The 24,294-nt window shown below is 38.0% G+C and overlaps 1 protein-coding gene across 3 annotated transcripts; it reads left to right on the top strand.

Annotated features, from left to right (window-relative positions):
• The first annotated feature begins 40 nt into the window (after positions 1–40).
• Positions 41–23,906, top strand: LOC117404728 (divergent protein kinase domain 1A-like). 3 transcript variants are annotated; one of them, XM_034007645.3, is made up of 6 exons: positions 41–758; positions 882–963; positions 17,277–17,411; positions 19,748–19,855; positions 20,079–20,255; positions 22,521–23,906. In XM_034007645.3, exons 2-6 carry the CDS (start codon positions 910–912, stop codon positions 23,331–23,333), a joined length of 1,287 nt encoding a protein of 428 aa, XP_033863536.2. In that variant the 5' UTR covers positions 41–758; positions 882–909; the 3' UTR covers positions 23,334–23,906. The 3 variants fall into 3 exon arrangements, with proteins under 3 accessions (XP_033863536.2, XP_033863538.2, XP_058887555.1); XM_034007647.3 differs by lacking the exons at positions 41–758; positions 882–963 and adding an exon at positions 1,293–1,493; XM_059031572.1 differs by lacking the exons at positions 41–758; positions 882–963 and adding an exon at positions 16,577–16,727.
• The last annotated feature ends 388 nt before the right edge of the window (positions 23,907–24,294 follow it).

The raw sequence follows: 24,294 nt of genomic DNA, 5'->3' as shown, positions 1-24,294 counted from the left end.
GCTTGTGGAGGGTAACACAGTGGTGGTAGATGTGGTAGAATGGAGATGTGACCATTCTTTATTGATAGCAATATTTTCCCTTATGGGAAATTGGGGTGAAAATCTGCTGCATAGTCTGTTCTCTGTTGCCCAGTCTTTGACATGGAATCACTTGCAAACTGACAGTATATTCACCAGTATATTCTCAAATTGCCTTTCTAAAACAAATACAATGCGCATTAACTCAGTTGGGAGTTTCTGTAAGTCAGATGTGCATAGATTTAGAGGTTACTCCCTCTATGGCCCTAGGTGACAGAAGGGAAACAAACATCATACACTTTAAAACTATGTGGTGGTGAATTTGAATTTGTATTGGACAACATTAGTAATGGAACATGACCGAGAGGATCATTGTATGTATGCATGTGTGCCAGATGCAGAGACAATCAGGATAATTACAAATAAAACCAACTGAGAGGTTATTTAAAATAAGCCTAACTTCTCTACTCGCTTGAGCTTTCACTTTAGATACACACTATACTGTGTATTTTCGATTTTAACTAGTCTGACCTATTTTGTGTCGGCGAAAAGCGTATGCTGTTCTTCGCCTGCTTTATTCTGTGTTGAATTGAAGAAGACGAGCGAGTATTCAGCGGTGGACTGGTAACAACAGCTGCAGTGCTAAAGAGAAGGAAAAAGCCACGGAGAAAGGAGGTGCTGTATTTGTATCACCGGAGGCTTAATAGTCCAGACCCATCCAACAGGACAGGAATGACTGGGTAACACAAGTACCACATGATATAATGGACTTCTGCGGTTCCATGTTTCCATTGTAAATGAAATATGCGTGCACTGGTCGTTGTGTGCGATTCTAATTCGGGGTCTCCTTTTGCTTTCCGCAGGTTGATGTGGTGAGATGTGCTGTTTGTCATGGCGAGGGGGCTGTTTTCATGGGCCTGGCTAAGAAAGCCTTACTATATTCAGGTAGGCCAGCGGGAAAACACTTTCTCAGATCAATATTTGGTTTACAATTTCCTCTACGATGATCGATTATAGACGTGTGTCACTGAATGAGTGTCTTGTTGAATGCTGTGTGTTTGCAATACTTACAGTAAGCGAGAAAGGGAATACATTACTTCCAAAATAAATGCCTTTCACCACGGTCTTAAAACTTTTAAGGTTTAATGACTTTACCACAATAGTACTGTGTATGTAGAACCTCTTCTGATCTATATAAGCGTATTCTTTAGCAACTGCCAGGAAAATGTGTCTTTCCGTTTCCGCTGGCCTTTACTTTAGTTAGCAGAAATGTAACGACCTAACAATAGTACTATTACAGAAAGGGCGATGCACTGAATACCAATACAACATTAAGGTTTTAAATATTCTCCGACACGTAATGGGTTCTGCAGAAGGGAATGCATTCAGTCAGGCATTTGAAGTAACATGCTGTAGAATTGGACGAGACGAGCTTGTAGGATCATGAGCATTTTGCTAAGACGATTGACGTAAAGGTAACAAATGTAATTATAAATGACTTGTTTTTGCACTACTATCATGAAACAAATGTTTAAACACGTAATAAGTATATCGTTGTTCACTAATATTCAAAATTAGTTCACTAAGCATTCCGCATTGATACATGCAAAAGGGTTAGACTTAGCAATTAAGTACATATTAATCTGCGTACATTTATAATGATTCTAACTACAATCGTATGTAGTCGTTCAGATTCCTAATTTGTGTAATATTCGAATGTACATTTTTATCACGTCAGACTACGGCAATGGAGCGATCTGATTGGTTGTGGTGTACAATAATAATAAACGTTATTTAGACAGACAGTGCAATGTATTTGCCTTTTCAAGTTTCCTCACTAATGGATTTGAAGAGTTTTTATAGTGGCGTATTTACTAGTTGTATACCCAGTTTCACCTTGGACTGTTAGGTTTGTCAGAATGTAAGGGATAAAGCCTGGACTGATGGTGAGCGATTTAGCTTCAAAGCTAATTTTTGCTGTCCTGTTTGGTACAACACACAAGTACAAAATATTTTCATAAATCTTACCCATTGTGCACTTCCATTCAATATGCAGGTCATAAATCTGCAGTGTCAAAAGAAAATCTGATGTGGCAGTCATGTATTCCTGGGCTGTCCATCAAACCTTGGAAAGTGGCACTGGCAGCCCTTCAACAGATTGCTGTGCCTGTTTAATATGATTGATTAGAGGTCTGTGTTACAGAACAGTGATTACACGTAATAAACCTGCCTGTATTTTTCTACAGATATCAGATGGGGTGTGCATTATTTTTAGTAACCATATTGGATTTGTAATACACACATTTTTGAAGCAAGAAAAATATTAGGCACCAACAAAAATGTTTCTGTATTTTTTTGGTAGATGCTTTTCTGCTTTTTTTGGTTCCAAGCATTTATTTTTTTAAATAAATAAATAATAATAAAAAAGAGCCAAAAGAATGGTTTATATTAGCCGTTTTGGTGTAGCATTTCCGTAGCATCATGAACAAACACGTTTTCAGGGCAATAGGGCATCAACGTTATAGAACTCTATACCTTATCTCTGTTTATCAGATATGCTGCCTCGTGTTCATATCATAAGTAGGTATCATATCATAAGCAGTCTGACAGGAAATGTTTCACAACAATGATTTACAACATTTCGCTTTTAACCATGTGAAGACACAGTATGGTCGTGGATCTTTTTTTCTTCATTGACAAAACTAGGCAGCGTATTTCTGGAGGCCTACACACGGTGAGCCCGATTTATCATGGGATGATCATTTTCAACTGGAACATTTCATTTTCCTTGATTATCACCATCCTTGATTTGTCTCTTAAATGTATTTAGGGGTACTACCTATACTATCTCATTGTTTGAGCTCATCAGCATACTGAAGGTGAAGGACTGAGAACAGACCTCCGCACTTAGGTCACAGTATTTTTTAATTCTTTAATTAATGCTTGTCTTTGCCCCATACACTGTTGTTTGTCCAACAATGCATATTTGGTGCATAAATGAGTATGAAGTTAAATGGAGAGTTGTATACTGAAATACAGACCCAGCAGGGTTTCTGTTAGTTGACCTGTATTTAGAGATGTCTTCTCCTGTTCATATCTGCCTCTAAGCTGATATAATGATACTAAGAGAGGTCAGGGCATGCCATTTTCCCAGCAGCTGAGGTTGGAGTGTGCTTTATTTTCTTATTTTTAAATCACCACCTGTTCCTTTGCTGCCCGCTGTGCAGCTAGTTCATTGTTTATAACAAACTGACACGCAGAAGACGTTCTGTTACCTGCCCTTTTTAGGTGAAAATAATCTATTAGAAAAGCTTCCTTTTTCTGCACGCAAGGACTTTGCTCTAAGGACTTGCTTAAAGAACATTTACTTTTCATATCTTGTTTCACACAAGACACAGATCTCTGGAGAACATTTCTGTTCTTTTGGTGGCCTATTTCTGGGATTGCTTTGTATTTTCGACAGGATGTGCAAGCTAGTTTCAAATTGAATTTTTTTGGTTTTGTGCAGATTAGACATTTTGACTGCTGGTGTGCTGTTACAATGTATTCTGTTTTGAAAATGCAGTCGGTACACTTGTTCCATTGATCTGTGTTTCCTTATATATAAATTCAAAGTAAAGCTGTGGTTCACTTTCCTTTCTCTGATCCCCCCCATTCATTCTTGTGATTAGCTTAGTGATTTACTGAGCAGGGAGCTGAGTAATTACAACACATACTGTACATGTAGCGCTGGACCAGTTGAATTGCTCCAAATGCGAACTGGAAGTTTGTTGACCCCCTTTAGTTTCTGTAAAGCACCATACCTTTACACAGAGTGTAGCCAAGTGTGAACATGTGTCTTTTCTCTGCCTCTCGGTTATTTATTTAAGAAAGTAACCAAAGACAAATTACAAAAACCCAAAATACTGTAGCACACGCTGCATTCCTCTTGAAAGTTTTCCCTTTAAACTGTTTTATTTTTGTATATTTTTAATAACATGCAAAAGACAGATAACAGTCCCTGTATCAGTTTATATGTAATAGTGGCATCTCTTAATGTATTAAGTACCAGCACCAAACAACCTACACAGTATCATTCTGTGAATGAAGATCCAACATGAATTTTAACAGATTCACATATACTACTCAAATGGAGTAGTACCACAATTAGTAAAATTGTTATTACCCAAATGGCTTACTAATTGCTAAAATTGTTTGTTGTTGTGTATGATTTCAAGATCAATTGTCCAGCCTATCAAGTAAATCAGTTACATACCACTGGTCTTGGAAATAGAGAGGGCGATTGCCCTCCCAACAGGTGTGTGTGATGGAGAGGAGGATAAAATGGATGACCAATCGCTATCAGCACAGTACAATACGCACTTGTAAAACAAACAAACTGTTAGTGAAAAAGATACAGTTCTGTATCTTTGTGTAGATACAGTAGACTTTTCGGCTCAAACTTTTATTTCACTTCTGAAATGTGCTGGATTTGAACCCATGCCTGAAAAGATGAAAGACTTTTATAGCCTACCAATAAGTAACTTGTCAAGATGATAATTGAAATAAATAATGCATTAAAAAAACCTTTATAGATGAGAAGGCAGTGTCACAGCTTGACCTTTGCACAAGCTTAGACCTAAATCAGAACAGCTTAGAGTGTAAACCAATTGTCGGTTTCTGTGTGTCTTTTCTGAAGCTTTTCTAAACGCAATTGTGTATCTGACGCAGTAGTAGTGGAACTACTCTGTGAGGCAAATAGCCAGGCTTCAGCTGCAACGTGCTGCAGCAGGAAGTTAGACATGACATAGCCAAGCTGTTTTATGTCTCAGTAAAGCAAATATAAAAAGAGCAAAATATGTATTTCTTTGTTGTATGTTCTATTCAGCAACATGCAGTAACATACAGTATGAATTAATAGTCCCTTGTTAACACTAACCCTGAGGCATGATACACACAGCCCATGACATTTAGATCCTTCAGCATTCTTGCAGTTAACCATTTGAAACCTTTCAAGTACACTTCACTGGCAAATGGAAAATTCTTGTTGAGTTTCCTGATTCCTTCCTATAGTCACACACGTCTTCTGAAGGTCGATACAGGTTATTGTGGTCGGGTTTCTTACCCTCATCCCTAAAGACATAATGTGGAAAAAACGCACCAGAGCATTTGATAACTAAAACAAACATGGCAAAATGATTTCATTATGAGTTTTTTATTTCAGAAGTAAAACCGAGCTGTCATGTACATTAGCATTAATAGGGGTTTGAATGTTTTCTTAGTAGTCTGAGTCTGATAAAGCTTTTAAGCAATCAAAGTTCATCAAGCATCACAGCATTCTCACCCCTGTCTTCAGTTTAATTACTGCGCACATAGAGGAAGGCGCATTGCTTTCTGATTCTTGCTAAACATACAGTCTAACAGAGAATACATTTTTTCTTTGTGGTGTGTCAGCCGGCAGAATTAATTATCCTGCTTGCTGGATAAAGCTTAGCCAGGGTCATCAAATGCCAGCCACTACTTTCCTATGTAGCAAAAGCAAGGGGCTTACAAAACATCCAAGGAAAACTCAGCTAATGTGCATTTTCATCAATGATATTCCAGAAGATAATTTAGATGCCAACCTAAAAAGCAATTAGAAATATATCCTACATGTATACTGTAGTTTGTACAGTACTTGTTTGTCTCATGGTTTGTGCAGTGTCTGTTGTTTAGATACATTTTTGGTACTATATATATATATATATATATATATATATATATATGAATATTGTAGGTTATATTCAAAATAAAAACATGTATTGTAAAAGGTGGTTCTAGTGTTAATGAAATGTAACTTTTAGATGTTCCACAAATATTTTCAGACTTAAGGCAGATGCTGCTTTCAGCGTTCAGTAAAGAAGCTGATTTAACAACTCAAGCGAGTTTTGTATGGCATGGAATATCGCTCGTGGCAAACGTCCTTATTCAGATGAATGAATCTTTTTATAAAATTGGAGTGTTAGCTAGACTAGAACATTTATATTATATTTACAGGTACTGTAATCCCTTTCAAAATAAATACCTTGCATTTGTCATCCACAAAGCTCAACAGTATTGAATACACGCAGCAGTCATGCAAAAAAAAAACCCTGCATCTTTTTAAAGCAGCATTCAGATCTTGAAGGGAAGAGCTTGTCAAAAAGAATCTTTACAAAAATGTGTTTTTTTGGTGAAATCAGGTCAGTTATTGTATTTTGCTTCATAATAACTGAATATATTTTATTTAAAGTGCATAATGCATACAGAATAAACTGAAATAATGGAAAAACACCTGTGTGTTACATTTAAAGTTTAATACACTGTAGATCTGTGCAGGCAATGTTCTATCCCTTGTTTGTATGTATTTTGCTGACATCAAGAGATAGCCTAACGACTACTGTACTGCACAACAATGCTAGTATTTAAAATGTCTTGCTCGCAAACATTTCATGTTTCACAGTACGTGTCTTGCGGTTCTCGACCGTGTGGAAATTTTGGTATGCGGCCTGTAAGGTCAGGAAGTTTGGCCACCCCTGGTCTATAACTTCACAAGTATCTGGTAAATCTGTCTATTGCTGTTAAATAATGCATTATAAAACCTTCCTAGAAAAATAGTCTCACAGCTTGACTTTTACACATAGCTCATATCTAAATCCCAGCAGTTTAGAGCTTAAACCAATTTTACAGTAGCATTCTGTACAGTATGTCCTTTTTTAAAGAATTTTTATGATACCTCTGTTTGTGTTTCTGCATCCCTGAAGCTAATGCATAGTGTCATTTATCTTTACCTTGATGTGGTACAGAAATTGTAGAAGATCGATGACACTGATGAACATGCTATTGTTTTTGCTTGCAGGTGGTTATATTAAATATGTATTGGAGGGTGGGTATAAGGTGATATGATCAAAGTTTGGGTTTTTCTTCAAGTCCTTGAGTATGGAACTAACAGAAAAGAGAAACCTGCTTGGAGGGGCTGGATTGATAGTGCTGTTCTGTCCTTCCCTACTCCTCTAGAAGAAAAACCTGTGCTCATTAAATCTGTCAAACTTGATAAAGGAAAGTCATTATAAAGTCAGCCTCCAGTGGGTTACAAAAGCATGACATTTCCAAAGGAAGGAGAGTGCTGAAATGCTTGCAGTCTGCCTCAATGTAATGTTAGAGTTGTGGTATTTGCTTCCTTCATTTTAAAAGTTTCCTTTAAAAGTTTATTTCAACTACCTTAAGAACATAAGAAAGTTTACAAACGAGAGGAGGCCATTCAGCCCATCTTGCTCGTTTGGTTGTTAGTAGCTTATTGATCCCAGAATCTCATCAAGCAGCTTCTTGAAGGATCCCAGGGTGTCAGCTTCAACAACATTACTGGGGAGTTGGTTCCAGACCCTCACAATTCTCTGTGTAAAAAAGTGCCTCCTATTTTCTGTTCTGAAGAAAACTACCTTGCTGCACCGTAGTTGTCTTCCCGTGACCATAGTTTGTTTCGCTGGTATCCTCCGCAGTATTCCGTTTATTCCTGGTCTGATGCTTTATTGTAAACGAAACCCACGCTCCTGGTCACGTTGCTTACTTTTTAAACACTTGTTTCTACACACAAAGAATAACACTCTCCTGCACCGACTGCCCTGTTGCTGTTCAGTCCCATACCTCGCTATTCGCCACCTTATATAATGCTCCCCTGCCCCCTTCCAGCTGCTATTAATTAACCCCTTTAGCCATCCCAGAAGTGGAGCCCTACGGCAGCTACTCTGTGGGGTAATTTAAAGACGTATCAAAATATTCTTTGTGATAAATTGCCCTGTAGTAATGCAACTATAGAACCTCACCTTTCTATGTTGCTTTACTACTTACTCTTGCATATTTATCACTATATATATATATATATATATATATATAATATATATATATATATATATATATATATATATATATATATATATATATATATATATATATATATATATATATATATATAATGAAAGGTTATTCACATCTTGAGAAGAGAACAGAATACCGGCTACTGCAAAAATTATTTACAGTTCATAGCTGAAACAATCCTCTGATCTTAATCATTTCAGTCATTGTTGTTGCATGGCTGTATACAAAGATATGAATCATTTTGTAGATCAGGGAGATCCAGTCAAATAGCATTAAGCATTTGGCATGATCCTTCACTAGCAAATCTCTGGGGAGGATATGAATTGAGCGGTTTGCGGGGATAGTTCTCATTTGATACAGTGGCAGCGGTGGATACAGTGGACTAAATGCTGCATTTTCAAACACAATAAAGCCCTGCAGTGCAATCCACTTGTTAGGTAACAGCATTGCTGCTTTCCAAGGCATTGGGAATTTGAAGCTGGCTCATCTGCCAGCATTGAATTGATTAATGGTTTTCCAGGACAGAAAGGTTGTGATTGATAAATGGTGGCTCCAGGGCTATCCAGCTGCTTGTTGTCATCTCTCAGAAATTGATGCGAGTCCTTGATGAAAAGCGAGCCTTTTAAGTAGTTCTTTGTATGGGGGAGGAAAAACAATGCCAAGTGAATTAGCGCTGTTTATGATTCTGCATTCTTCTCGTATAATCTGTAATGTCGTCTTTTGCTAGATAATTTGCCAGTTTTAAAACAAACAGTAATGAATCTATCGCGATATTGAACTGTCGTTTTTAAGTAGCATATCATCATTTATTACTTTTTAATTACTGTCTATGGGAGTTGTCCTAATCTCTTTAGTCCATTACCACCTAAAGTACTTCCCAATTCAAAACCTTTGGAGAGACATGCTCTGTAAATGGAAAAGCAGCAGAGGTTTCATTAGGTGAGTGTTTGATCATAATTAACATCATAATTAACTGAGAGCTGTACAAAATAAATTAATACATCTAAGTAATAATAGTAATATAAAGGTGCCATTAGTAATACCTAAAGGTAAAATTGATCACGACAGCAAATCTAGCAAATCTTCTGCATTTTTGTAGTCCGACTAAAGTTATTTACTGTATCAGCAGAATTCATTCAGTTTGTATGCTAACAGTCAGACAAGCTTCTACCACTAAAATGTTTGTAGAAACTCTTCATTCCGTTTCCTAATACAGGCCTAGCACAAGAGGTTCATAGCTGATAGCCCACGTGATTCTCATCCGTACGATAGCAGCCTGCGTGTTCCTCTTGTTTTTTATGTGTTGTAAATTGTTTCTTAGATCAGATATGACAAGATTCACACGTTCAGTACTGTGCCAAGGTGAAAACTTGGTTTGTTAGAAAAACTACTGTTTCAAACTAGAACTCTGCAAGAATAGCCTTATATTCAGTTGTTAACCAGTACTGCTAAGGAAATGGAAGCTGAACATTTTCACAGATCTTTTGTAGGTCAGGAGTTCTGGCACTTTTCCATCGGCACCATGGAACCAGTCTCTAAAGCTCAGTCTAATCTTTTTGAAATTGCAGCTGCTGCATTTGCAGTCCACAGTCCAATACTGGGGATTACACAAAGTACTATTTCCACTTTTTTGTATAATTTCCATATATAGGCCTACATTTCTTTACTGGTGTACCAATTGAAACCAGTTTGACCTGGGTATTCTGCTGATGGAAACGGACATGACTGATTTCACAGCGATTTCAGCTCTGTCCCAATGCCAGATGGAAGTACAGAGTGCAGGGGTATTATCATTTGAACTGTAGCCGTCACTTCGATTCCCCCCCGCCAGCATGGAGAAAATAGTCCCATTGGAAATGTATATTTCTATAACATTTATACTCTGAGGGCTATCCTCTATAAACCTGTTGGTTTTTATAGGCCGATTGTATTCAATATATCATAAGTATTTTTTTTTTTTATATGAAGAGAATGCTCACACAGCAGATTTGTGTCTTCATTCACTCTTAAAGGTTGAACCACGCCAATTCAAAACACAATGTGTTTTATTGACTTTTCGATGTTGAACAGCTAATATTACTGCTCTTGCTGTTGTGAATGTTAGAAGTTCAACATAATGCACCGCTTCTGAGTAGAAGTTAAACTTAATGCGTTCTGTGGGTATCAGATGAAGATGATACTCCCGCTGTGGCCAGAGCGATTAAGTGTCTTATCGAGCTGTTGGTTTTTCCAAATTCGGATTGCTTTGATTGAGGATATTGTTTTGCAGGCACTTTTACACGCTGCTCTTAGTGCTGCCTCCTGTTCAGTCACGTCAACAATCAGTTCCCGGAGTGAATTATTCTTGGAATAAGAAATAACAGAGACCACCAGGAAATTTTGATTCATGTTCCTAATATTAAATCTCTGCTACTGCTACTGTTCAGGTGTTTCATCATTTAAAATGTATACAGATCTTCCAATGTGTTTAAAGTTATTAGTTAAATATAAATATATTTATTTATAAAATCTATTGAAAAGGAAGGATGTATTGCTTTTTGTCTCAGAACAATAGTATATAATGTTATACAATAACAATGTTTTAAAGGGATTGTTCAAATGTGATCACAGAAATAATTCTAATCAACGATTGCCTTTATTTTTTAGCAGAGCAGTCAAAAATGTTAATTTGCCTTTTGAAGTACAAAAAGGAAAGTGTTCATGCTTGAGGCTGAAAAGAATATGATAAACACTGAAACAATTGTGCTTAGTCTTGTACCTTAATTTAGACGAAAAGTCTCAGTAGTATAAGATTAAGACATCTTCTGTAATCCTAACCCTAACAGTTTGTTCCATCTGGAATATTAAAATATTAATGGTAAACTTTGTACAACATTCCAAATGCCATGTATAGTTTCGATAACATTTAAAATCAAATCAGTGGTTACCAAGCCTCTATGTCCACTATGACACAAATCGCCTTCACAGAAATACATTTAGGTGCTTGTGGTAATACTGCTTGATCAAATTTTGGCAAGCAGCTCACAAGATATTCATCCTCTGTAAGTTAAACGTTATGCTTCCTAAAAAATACAGTGCTATAGGCTGAATTTCTAACACATTAGCATGCAATTTAAAAGCATTGCAATCCTGTGAATCTGTTGGGATGTTAATGCTATAATTGAGCCACAGCCTGAGGATGATGATGATGATGATGATTCAATTATTGTTAAGCCACCAGGAGACCATGCTGGAGAAATCCTTGATTAATGTGTACATATACTTATTGTTCAATGTATGAATTCCAGTAGCCCTATGACCTGTGTTGTGCAGCTTAAAAGAGGTTTGTTGAACCTGGTTTTGATATGATGTAGAAACTGAAAGTTTTGAAAAGGTAGCTGCTTTAATACATCAGAAACAATGTCAATTTTCATGTATATTGAGAGTCAGAGATATAAATAGATATTTAGATTCCTCCATTTAACTATGGATTCACCATAGCAACTGAGTGTATGGCTGAGCCACGTTTGTCATCCAAACTCTGTGTTAAGCACTCCGTATTGATGTTACATTGGAATGTCATGTTGTCGGTTTAGATTCGTGAAAAAAATAGGTGCATGGGAACATTGTGAAAGTCTGTGGTATGTACAGCAAACACCTCACATGACTGATTGGATTGGCTCTCACATGACTGATTTCTTTGGCATTAATTCGGTCTACAAGCCACTGAAATCCCTCACCCTACACCCTTTTATTGTATGAAGGATGTTTTTTTTCTGTCTTCCTTGTTTTTTTTTTAACACTCGCACCCTTTACTATATCGGCTTCACCTGATACTCTAGCACACTGATCTCAAATTTCAGTATTTTGTTCTATACAGCAGACGTTGTTTTTATGAATACAGTAGTACATCTTTGTTTCTGTTTGGCTTACTGCCTGATCAGATCATATCTGCAAAGGGGGTCATGTTTGTGTCACCAATTGGCCTTGTGATATTGTAAGCCAGCATCACCCTGCCCTGTAACTACCAGAAATAGCTTGAGGACAAGCCCATCATTTATACATTAAGGAGGTCAACTTATCACAGGGGTGTCAAACTCGGTTCCTGGAGGGCTACAGTCTTCTGGCTTTTGTTCCACCCAAGCTCTCAATGAATTAATTGATCTAATTATTTGATTAATTGGACACATTCAACACTTCTGTGCTGACCTCAAAATGTTTTATAGGTAGTGTACCTTGAATAAAGCCAAGGATTACTACATCTTCAAGCAGTGTGTTTTGTTTCTTGTTTTTCTTTCCAATCAACAAAACATTTTTTTTTTTGTATTTTTCCCTTATCTGTACTACTCTTTGTTGCATACGGTATAACTGTTATACAGTTGCTTGGTACATACAAAGTATATTGAATGCAGTAAAGGTTTCAAATTAATAAGATGACCTTTGTGGCATGTATGGTTATTGCTTCTGGCCTCAGCCTGAAACCTTCCACAACAATCTCTTCTTGTCTTAAAAACAAGCGCATGCAACCTTGCTTAACCTGCTGTACAGCTGCTTACAAGAACATCCTCTGTGTATTCATTATCCAACGAGGCAGGGAATTTTAGGTATGTCTGTCAGTTAGTGATTTAACTAGGTTTTCACAGGTTAAAGCCTGTGAAAGCCTGTTTTACAGGCTTTCACAAGAACAGGTTGTTTTATGGTCGTAATTAAATTGGATTTTTTTTAGTGTCGATTTCAAAGAGTATCACATAATGTAAAACACTGAAATGTTACCAGTACAGAACATAACTTCAGCATATTGTTGTTGTTTGGTGTATCTATATTAATTTACTGTGGATTAGAGCAGCATGGAATGCATGGGATTAGGTTTTAGAAGGATTTGTGGCCCAGGCCAGCTTGCAATCTCTTGAGGTATTAAATGCAGCTTTCTTTTGATCGCCTGCAACAGCTTTTATTTTAGATATGTACTATCAGAAAGCTTCTCATACATTTCTTTTGCATGGACTGTAGTACTGTACAGACTGACCAAGCAGTAAGCAAAGCTGTCTTTTGATTGGAAGAAAACAAGTATGATTCACAGGTAGTATCCATCCATCTGGAAAGGTAAAACATGGTTAAAAAGAACTTGCGATTCACAAATCATGCAGAGATGCTATATACTGTAGATATTACATGTACAGGCAGTCAGTCATTTAACTTCTTGACCCCAAAATGGGCAACAACAACACAGTGTTATATATATATATATCTGCAAAGCCAATTCTACCATTCCAGGGTGTGCACAGATTATAGTTTTAATTGTGCAATTGTGCAGGGTCTGAAATGGGGGATTTTTTATGCAGAAGGACACGTTGGTCCTGTAGTCATGGAAATAGACAATTCCAAAGGTTCCGGGAGCAGGCTCTTTGTTCAGGAGCAGGCTCTTTGTTCAGGAGCAGGCTCTTGGGTCAGAAGCAGGCTCTTGGTTCAGAAGCAGACTCTTGGTTCAGTAGCAGGCTCTTGGGTCAGAAGCAGGCTCTTGGTCCTGAAACTTGCCAGGCTAACATAGCAATGGTATGCAAATGGTATGGTTGCAAATGGTCTCTGTCCTATACTGCACTGTAAAGTAGGTTCTGTATGCATGTTTACATATATATACTGTATATATATATATATATTCTGTTCCCTTTTGAATATGTAGTGCCATGTCTTGAGGCTGGGGATCACATATAAAAAATGTAGAAAGGTACATAGAAATGATTAATGAAATCGATAATTACTTACTGTAATGTCTGACACGCAGTTATAATTTCATAGCGCTTGAAGTTCATTACAGACGGGTATTACAACAAAATGTAACCAGACCCTCAATGAGGACATATGTCTGCAGGAACATTTTCATATTTCTTATTAATGCCACCTTACTAAAGCTGAAATATATAGCATGAAATCAATCATTTTCCTTAATTTGTTTTCAGGACAGCAGATATTCATCTATTGTTAATGCTGGCTCTTCAAGGCAGCCCAAAAAAATATTTACAATGAATAGTCCTGCATTTCTGTTCAGTATATGCTTTATGGTATCATAGTGTATATCAGTATCTACAAATAGTGAATAGTAGGATCCTGCTTGTTTATGATTCTAACTGACTCATTCATTTATTATATCATACACAACCCTGTGATAACATAGCATAAACATCTGTTGTGTAACAGAAATCATAAACATTGAGTGGTCTGTTATTGCACATTATGGTGTCATTGGTTGTTTTATGTCCAGTTTAAAATAAAATGTAGTGTTTGCAAATGGTAGTTGGGACAGTATTTTGCTGATAAAAAGGTACATTGATCAATGCGGTCCATTGTCGGACCTGGTCCGACATTGCAATTATTCCTATCTGGTCCATTGTCGGACCCTGTCCGACATCATCAAAAAAACACAAAAAACGGGTTTCTAGACGTTTTTTCTCCGGAAAAAGCTGAGAAAACCATTCAATGGCCGAGTGGGAGCGACAGGAGCCGAGACAAGCCGATAAAAAAAGATAAATAAATAAAAAAGGCGTATCTCATGAATAGTCATACATGCCCGTGGCATTACATAGGGGTGGTCATAAGGAAACAAGCTGGCTGTTACTGAATCAGCGCACAGAGACTATCACGGACATTTGCAGAGCTTTTTTGAGATGTTATAGTAATAAAAATAATGACTTGGATTGCATTATTGAGGAGTTTGGTGATAAAACGAGTGATCAGGAGATGATTGATCGGTATGTACGACTATTATTATTATTATTATTATTATTATTATTATTATTATTATTATTTATTTCTTAGCATATGTGAAAGCAATAGCAAACGAAAGGGTGGGGTGGGGTGGGGCTGGAGATGCCTAGTGAGTGCTTTGTTGATATGCAGGGCCTTTTAAACCCATTTGACTGTGGAAAAAAAATACTTTTAAACAGCGCGTCTAAAATTAACTGCGCGTGTGAAAATAAATTGGACCTGACGCGCACTTAATAAATGGACTGCAAAGGGTTAAGGCCATTTTAAAGAAGTACTGTAATAAAACAATAATTAAATTGCAGTATAATGGCTACATGGGATGATCTGTTATAGCCTCAGGGGTCCTTAAAAATATGTTGCTGATGTATACCTCATAAAATAGAAAGCATTTTCCCTTTTCCTGGTCCTCCGCCACATACAAGCCCTTCCAAGATTAGACTAAATGTGGCTCTTGCAGTATGAACCTACAAAAGGGCTGGAAATACACAGGGGTTGGCCAAAGCAAACTTTGAAACACAGACTCTACTGTGTAACAATGTCACCATGGCAGCAAGCGTGGCACTGATTCAATATGACGATGTCTGCAAGGAGAACCTTTGAATTGTTCTGGACTGACAGGGGGACAGTCCTCATTGATTATCATCTCTAATTCATTTAGGGAATTCCTATAGATTGATTCAGTATTTGTTGTTAGATACAGAAGCACATGCCTCTTGAGCGTCTACTATTAGTCCTCTATCAAAGCCAGTCTGATCTGTTGTGCCCATTGTGAATATATCTGACGTGCATATGCTATTTTCATAACATTAAAAGGGAGAACAACACTCCATTTACATAAAAGTATGTGTTACATATGGCATGTGTTCCCAGTTTAACCTTTGTAGGTAGCACTTTAAAATGATGGCTGGAAACCCATGGGATACTATTTATATATTATCTAAATTAAAAGGACAATATTTCAAATTGCAAAGCACAGTTCAGGAAGGAATTATCCGAACCAACTGCTTTACACTTTGATTACAAGTGTAGTTATGATTGTTTTGCTTTTGGATCTCCACATGCCTCTTGCTGTGAAATCACAGCATTGTGTATTAAAGGCTTTTGGTATTACTGCCGCTGGTCCAGCTTTATTAAATGAAACCCCACTTTTGACCTCGGGAGTCTCGGCTAAACTCCTCTGAAAACATTCGCTTAATCAGCTCCCAGTACAGGACCTCTTTGCACACCACCATATTGACATAGAAAAAGATGATTTATTCCTTTCTCTGCAGAAGAGGAGAGAGAGATGTGTAGAAGAACCACAGGCTGCATATCTCTCTGACTCTTCAACAGTGCAAACCCTCTGGAGTATAAACCCAATATGAAAGTCAAGTCAAAGTAAGAAATAAATACTGGCATCAGTTCATTCGCCTGGCTCTCATTGCCTGGTGTTATTTCCCTTGCGACTGCTGGAAGATGTAGCACTGTTGAATTTTAACTGCTAATATAATAACATACTTTTACTGTAACAGCCGGATGGAGCTTTAGCACCAGTGCAAGGCTGTGCTTTAAAATATATTTTAAAAAGGCAGGTCTTAAAAGGATCTTCTGGACCACTAAAATTCAAACTGTAAGCTGAGTACATCTGTACCAAACTTCTTAGTTACTCACAGCGTTAGTACAGTAACATGCTGCTATGAAGCCCATCAGTATTATCGCAAAAGAAGATGGCCAGTGGGTGGTATTTTCATCATTTTTTGTGAAAGAAAAATCCAGTTCGTGTTACAAATGTGCTACAGTAACACACAATCTTTTGCTAGTTTTAACATTTTTAGATTTTTCTAAACTTTCCTGTTGTAGTCAAAGCTTTTTCCTGAGGTATTGTGAACAATAGCAAATCTGATTTGCTCCACCCCTGTCATGTTCACGAGCTGGATGTTTTGGAGGTGGAGCTGGATGTCAGTATGGGAGTTGGAACAGCTTATTCTGCTTCTTTGTAGAGTTTTAAGTAACTTCTGGAGATGACTGATCCTGTTGGAAACTGTGTGGTTACAGAATTGAAGGGGGTTTGGGCCTCTCTTGACAGGGTCACACAGACGCGCACAAGCTCTCACAGTGTAAGCTTTCAATCTTGTTTCACGCTCACTCTGATTCATAGCCAAAACCGAGCTCACAAGGTCAGAACCTGTGTAGGCATGAGATTTCAGGAGGTTTGCTATTGTTGCCGTTAAAATGCATGATGAGATTGAAAGCCAGTAAGTTCCAAAGACGAGGGCATAATATGCCCTGGCTCCAACAGAGTTCAAACAAATGTAGGGACTGTCAGAAGATTATAGATTTTATCTAACGAATCTAACTGGCTATTTATAGACTTAGTGAGGAATGTGTTAATACTAACCCTTTTTTTTCATGAGAGAGAAAATCAATCCAACAACATTTAAGGCATCAGGAGGAAGTCTTAGTACTGCAGCAGGTTACCAGCTAGACCTCTCAAATCAATCGCCTGGTTCTATGTGCTTATTCTTTTCTCACTGTCTCATTTTAAAGGCAGCTGAGCCTACCTACAGTACTTGCTTTCTGTCACAAAGGTTTAAAGACAGTGGGCTAGTTCCATGTTTAATTACTCTACAATGTCTTTGTCTTTGCCTTTTTCTTTTCACAAACAGGCTCGTTTGTCATATATGCGCATGAAGTATTTCTTCTTCAGCTGGCTGGCTGTGTTCATTGGCAGCTGGGTGGTGTATGTCCAGTATTCTACCTACACAGAGCTCTGCCGAGGCCAGGACTGCAAGAACACAATAGTAAGTTTTTACTTTAGCACTTCCAGTTAACGTTGATAAAGCATGAGTAGTTATGTTGTTTCTAACAACTAATTTACTATACTGTATTTGAATTGTGTGTGACATATATATATTGTGTGTGTGTGTGTGTGTATATATATATATATATATATATATATATATATATATATACACACAGTACTGTGCAAAAGTTTTAGGCAGGTGTGAAAAAATGCTGTAAAGTAAAAATGCTTTCAAAAATAGACATGTTAATAGTTTATATTTATCAATTAACAAAATGCAAAGTGAGTGAACAGAAGAAAAATCTACATCAAATCAATATTTGGTGTGACCACCCTTTGCCTTCAAAACAGCATCAATTCTTCTTGGTACGCTTGCACACAGTTTTTGAAGGAACTCGGCAGGTAGGTTGGCCCAAACTAACCACAGTTCTTCTGTGGATTTAGGCAGCCTCAGTTGCTTCTCTCTCTTCATGTAATCCCAGACAGACTCGATGATGTTGAGATCAGGGCTCTGTGGGGGCCATACCATCACTTCCAGGGCTCCTTGTTCTTCTTTACGCTGAAGATAGTTCTTAATGCAATACCCTGATGGTATTGCATGATGGATAAGTATCTGCCTGTACTTCTCAGCATTGAGGAGACCATTAATTCTGACCAAATCCCCAACTCCATTTGCAGAAATGCAGCCCCAAACTTGCAAGGAACCTCCACCATGCTTCACTGTTGCCTGCAGACACTCATTTGTGTACCGCTCTCCAGCCCTTCGGCGAACAAACTGCCTTCTGCTACAGCCAAATATTTAAAATTTTAACTCATCATCAGAGCACCTGCTGCCATTTTTCTGCACCCCAGTTCCTGTGTTTTCGTGCATAGTTGAGTCGCTTGGCCTTGTTTCCACGTCGGAGGTATGGCTTTTTGGCCGCAAGTCTTCCATGAAGTCCACTTCTGACCAGACTTCTCTGGACAGTAGATGGGTGTACCAGGGTCCCACTGTTTTCTGCCAGTTCTGAGCTGATGGCACTGCTGGACATCTTCCGATTGCGAAGGGAAGTAAGCATGATGTGTCTTTCATCTGCTGCAGTAAGTTTCCTTGGCCGACCACTGCGTCTACGGTCCTCAACGTTGCCTGTTTCTTTGTGCTTCTTCAAAAGAGCTTGGACAGCACATCTGGAAACCTCTGTCTGCCTTGAAATTTCTGCCTGGGAGAGACCTTGCTGATGCAGTATAACTACCTTGTGTCTTGTTGCTGTGCTCAGTCTTGCCATGGTGTATGACTTTTGACAGTAAACTGTCTTCAGCAACCTCACCTTGTTAGCTGAGTTTGGCTGTTCCTCACCCAGTTTTATTCCTCCTACACAGCTGTTTCTGTTTCAGTTAATGATTGTGTTTCAACCTACATATTGAATTGATGATCATTAGCACCTGTATGGTATAATTGTTTAATCATACACCTGACTATATGCCTAGAAAAAATCCCTGACTTTGTGCAAGTGTACCTAGAAGAATTGATGCTGTTTTGAAGGCAAAGGGTGGTCACACCAAATATGGATTTGATTTAGATTTTTCTTCTGTTCACTCACTTTGCATTTAGTTAATTGATAAATATAATCTATTAACATGTCTATTTTTGAAAGCATTCTTACTTTACAGCATTTTTTCACACCTGCCTAAAACTTTTGCACAGTACTATATATATATATATATATATATATATATATATATATATATATATATATATATATATATATATAAAATATGTATGATACATTCCACATGTTGGCATATTAATTATTTAATCAACATGAATTGAACAGACTGTTAAACTGATGAAACAATAACATAAGCTGTAGTGATATGTTGTATATTGTATTTGTTCAGGAGAATTTCTACAGACTTTTTCTCCAGCCTACAGAGGATATTCTGTTAAATAGTGCCACCTTCTGGAGGCAAGCTTGAAAATAAAGGACAAACTGACCATTAGCCTGAAAAAGTGAAGACCAACTGAAAATTAATATGAAGACTGCAAAACCTCATTGTACAATTGTTCATCAAGTAACCCTCTAGTGATGCTTGCAATGTAATCACTGTATCTTTAAATACACAAGTGCACAGGACTGTCCATGGCCAGCATGAGCACTGCACGCAATATGACATTTTGAAGTTCACATAATCAAGCGTTTACTGTATCGTTGTTAATATTGTTTCAGTAAGTGTGTCCTTAATTTTCTACCTTTCCTGAAAAGAAGTATAACCAACTGATATCACTGATGTAGATGTGCTTGAAGTTCCCTTGCCCACTGTTAATGTGTGTAACCCATGCTGGTTCTGTCTCAGTGTGATAAATACAGAAAGGGGGTGATCGATGGGTCAGCCTGCAGCAGCCTATGTGACAAGGAAACCCTCTATCTGGGGAAGTGCCTGTCAACTAGATCCAATAACCAGGTAGATTGGTCTTTTCAATTGATGTCTTAATCTCGTCCTGCATTAGACTGCAGTGCACCTACCAGCATGCTTATGCTGTATAAACATAGTGATTAAGGTTTCCTCAGTGTCTCATTTGTTAGTGTCACTGGTAATTTGCATGCTGTATCTGTCACATGAATCCGAGTACTTTTTTAATAGTATCTGGGTCTTTGTTATTTATGCTGCACATTACTTATTCTAGGTCTACATGGGAAGTTGGGGAGATTTAGAGGCAGTGATAAAATGCCAGATGGAGGAAGCGGTTCATTTCGATTTGGGAGCAGATACGGAGCCAAGAAAGGGAGCAGTGTTATTTGACAAGCCAACCAAAGGGACCTCCGTAGAAAAATTTAAAGAAATGGTGTTCAGTCATTTGAAGGTAAGAAGGAACCTTAAGAAACGTGTTTAACACGTCCATGCTGGGGCAGGTACAATTACTTACAGATATTAAATGGTGGTGTTGTATCAATGCTTGACATCCACTCTCATATGTGCTGCTTTCTTTTGCCAGATATTTGATTACATAGGTACAAAGAGCAAAGCGTATATGTTTTTAAGTCTGTGTAGCTTTAGATTATTCTAAGATAAATAGTATGTGGATATTTGAATTTTTTCCATCTTGATCTGTGTATAACAGATCTGAATTAAAAGCTTGTGTCCCTATATGGCAGGAGACTAAGCTGTCAGAGAAAGTAGTAACACAAATGTATTGAAGTAAAACTGATTGTAATTGTGGAATACTGCAGGGTTAACTAATGAACAAGGTGCTGTTTTTGTTTTTTTAGATTGTTGAATTTGTATCCTGCTTTTATACCTTCTAACATTTGTAAATAAATAAACGAACATTTACAGTGCCTTGCATAAGTATTCACCCCCCCTGGACTTTTCCACATTTTGTAGTGTTAAAACCTGGAATTAAAATTGATTTAATTGGGATTTTTACCATTTGATTTACACAACATACTTAACACTTTGAAGGTGCAAAATATTTTTTATTGTGACACAAAAGTTAAATAAACAAAAAAAAAGACATTTGTTGGTTGCATAAGTATTCACCCCCCTGAGTCAATACTTGGTAGAAGCACCTTTGGCAGCAATTACAGCTGTGAGTCTTTGTGGGTAAGTCTCTACCAGCTTTGCACATCTGGATCCTGCAATTTTTGCCCATTCTTCTTGGCAAAATTGCTCAAGCTCTGTCAAGTTGGATAGGGACTGTTGGTGAACAGCAATTTTCAGGTCTTGCCACAGATTCTCAATCGGATTGAGGTCTGGGCTTTGACTGGGCCATTCTAAGACATTCAGGTTCTTGTTTTTAAACCACTTCAGTGTAGCTTTGGCTGTGTGTTTAGGGTCATTGTCCTGCTGGAAGGTGAACCTCCGCCCCAGTCCCGGGTCTCTTGCAGACTGAAACAGGTTTTCCTCTAGAATTTCCCTGTATTTGGCTCTATCCATCTTGCCCTCTATCCTCACCAGTTTCCCAATCCCTGCCGATGAAAAGCATCCCCATAACATGATGCTGCCACCACCATGCTTCACAGTGGGGATGGTGTTCTCAGGGTGATGAGCAATGTTGGCTTTGCACCACACATAGCGCTTTGCGCTGAGGCCAAAAAGTTCAATTTTGGTCTTCATCAGACCAGAGAACCTTTTTCCACATGTTTGCTGTGTCTCCTATATGCCTTTTGGCAAAATCCAAACGGGATTTGATATGACTTTCTTCTCGCCACTCTTCCATAAATCCCAGCTTTGTGGAGCGTCCGGGTTATAGTTGTCCCATGGACGGTTTCTCCCATCTCAGCTGTGGATCTCTCCAACTCCTTCAGAGTTACCATTGGTCTCTTGGTTGCTTCTCTGACTAATGCCCTCCTTACCTGGTCACTGAGTTTTGGCGGACGGCCTTCTCTAGGCAGAGTTGCGGTTGTGCCATATTCTTTCCATTTTTTAATAATGGATTTAACGTTGCTCCAGGGGATGTTCAAAGTTTGGGATATTTTTTTTTTATAACCCAACCCTGATTGGTGCTTCTCCAGAACTTTATCCCAGAATTGTTTTGATAACTCCTTGGTCTTCATGATGCTGTTTGTTTAGATATGCTCTCTAACAAACTCTGGGGCCTTCCAGAAACAGGTGTATTTAATCTGAGATCATGTGACACTTTAATTGCACACAGGTGGACTCCATTCAACTAATTATGTGACTTCTGAAGGCAATTGGTTGCACCAGAGCTTATTTAGGGGTGTCACAGCAAAGGGGGTGAATACTTATGCAATCAAGACTTTTCAGTTTTTTATTTGTAAATAATTTTGAAAAATATGTAGATTTTTTTCCCCACTTCAACATTATGGACTATTTTGTGTAGATCAGTGACAAAAAATCCTAATTAAATCCATTTTAATTCCAGGTTGTAACACTACAAAATGTGGAAAACTCCAAGGGGGGTGAATACTTATGCAAGGCACTGTAAATAAAACCATAAATCCAGACACATTACAAATCCTAGTGAAAATGTTTGTCTGTGTGAATCCTGAGTGGACTGCCAGTGTGGTAAATAGAAAATATTTCCAGGAAGGAAAAAAAATGTAAGGAATTAAGCTGAATGCTAAGTAAATCATTTTGTGTGTTTTGATTTATTTATTTATTTTAGGCAAAGGTTGGTGATCAGGCAAACCTGCTGGATCTGGTTGGTTTAATCATCTCCGTGGCAGACGGGAATAAGGATGGCCATATCTCTTTACCGGAAGCGAAATCCACATGGGCACTCCTGCAGCTAAATGAGTTTCTGCTGATGATAATACTTCAGGATAAAGAGCACACTCCCAAACTGCTGGGATTCTGCGGGGACCTTTATGTCATGGAAAAAGTACAATATACCTCTTTATATGGGATCAGCATTCCTTGGATCATGGAATTGTTTGTTCCCTCTGGAGTGAGGCGGAGTATGGACCAGTGGTTCACACCATCCTGGCCTAGAAAGGCCAAGATCTCCATTGGGCTGCTGGAATTCGTGGAAGACATCTTCCACGGGACTTTTGGGAACTTCCTGATGTGTGACACCAGTGCCAACAATTTTGGCTACAATGCCAAGCACGACCTTAAAATGGTGGACATGAGGAAAATCGTTCCCGAAGTTACTTTCAAAGACCTCATCAGAGACCGTCACTGTGAGACTGATGAAGACTGTGTCTATGGTATGGATTGCAGGACCACCTGTGACCAAACTAAAAAGAAGTGCACCACAGAAGTGATCCAGCCTAACCTGGCCAAGGCGTGTCAGTCCCTGAAAGACTACCTTCTGCGGGGGGCCCCTCCCGAGATCAGAGAGGAGCTGGAGAAGCAGCTGTACTCCTGCATCGCCCTCAAGGGAACCGCAGACCAGATGGAAATGGAACACTCCTTAATACTGAACAACTTGAAAACGTTGCTGTGGAAAAAGATTTCGCACACAAAAGACTCCTAATGAAGAAACTGAACTTTGAAGATTTTGTTTTTCTTTCTGTTGGCCTTTTTAATAACCTAACAATGTGATTGTGGAAAAATGCATTGGTACTAGAAAAGTAGTCACGGGTGAGCCTTTTTGTGTTTGTGTAACATGTACATTTTAAACAAATTTGACTAGTATGTTCATGACCATATACCCAGTATCGATTGTGCCATATACAATGAGCGTGCTTCAAGTTAATTTTTAAGTTTTGGTTTAAGAGTGAAAACAGAAAATTCACAAGCAAAATATTAGCAGTGGCTAAAGACATGTAATAATCTACTATACCACAGGAGGCTGTTTACCACTTCTGAAGGAAGTTCATAAAATAATTTACAGATTTTGATGCTGCAGTTGCCTCATTAGTTAATCTTCATGTGTATGCAATTATGTTGTACCTGTAATGTTTTATTATTTTTAACCAAGAAACCACTATTTAGTACTTGCTGTGGTTAAGGTCATTGCTGTCGTTTCAGAATGAAATGTTCAGTTTACTCAGATGTTTACTAAAAGTTTGGCATGACAAATTTGCACATTAAAGAACAAAACAAGCATGTTTTCTAATTATTTAAGTCATTTCTCATTAAGTAAGGCCTACTTGATGTTGAAAACTGATCAATTACACATCATAACTACAGAAATTATGTGGAATCTCCAGAAATTGGGTGCAAGCCACATTTTGTATTATGAAGTTTATTAAAAAAAAAAAAAAGTGCAGGAAAGGTAATGCAATTTTTGGTTACTAATAAGTACCTTTAATTGTATAAGTTTGCAGAAAACCACCACAGGTACATACCGCTCCAGTTGCAGGAGGGTCATTGCAGAATGAGACCAAAGACACGAGCAGTATGGCAACAACTGTGCTACAGTGCTCAAAGCACAAACATTTAACACTGGACACGCTGGTTACCATTTGAAAAATATATAGGGAGATACGGAT

This window comes from Acipenser ruthenus, chromosome 10 (assembly GCF_902713425.1).
Source record: "Acipenser ruthenus chromosome 10, fAciRut3.2 maternal haplotype, whole genome shotgun sequence".
Lineage (NCBI taxonomy): Eukaryota > Metazoa > Chordata > Actinopteri > Acipenseriformes > Acipenseridae > Acipenser > Acipenser ruthenus.
This window is presented reverse-complemented; position numbering and strand designations above follow the sequence as displayed.

What these genes read in the sequence shown, in the direction of transcription:
- LOC117404728 (XM_059031572.1), top strand. Translation starts at nt 16,632, where the DNA reads ATGACTGATCCTGTTGGAAACTGTGTGGTTACAGAATTGAAGGGGGTT. An exon ending in CGCGCACAAGCTCTCACAGT is followed by an intron (nt 16,728 to 17,276) that starts GTAAGCTTTCAA and finishes TTTCACAAACAG; the next exon opens with GCTCGTTTGTCATATATGCG. An exon ending in CAACTAGATCCAATAACCAG is followed by an intron (nt 19,856 to 20,078) that starts GTAGATTGGTCT and finishes TACTTATTCTAG; the next exon opens with GTCTACATGGGAAGTTGGGG.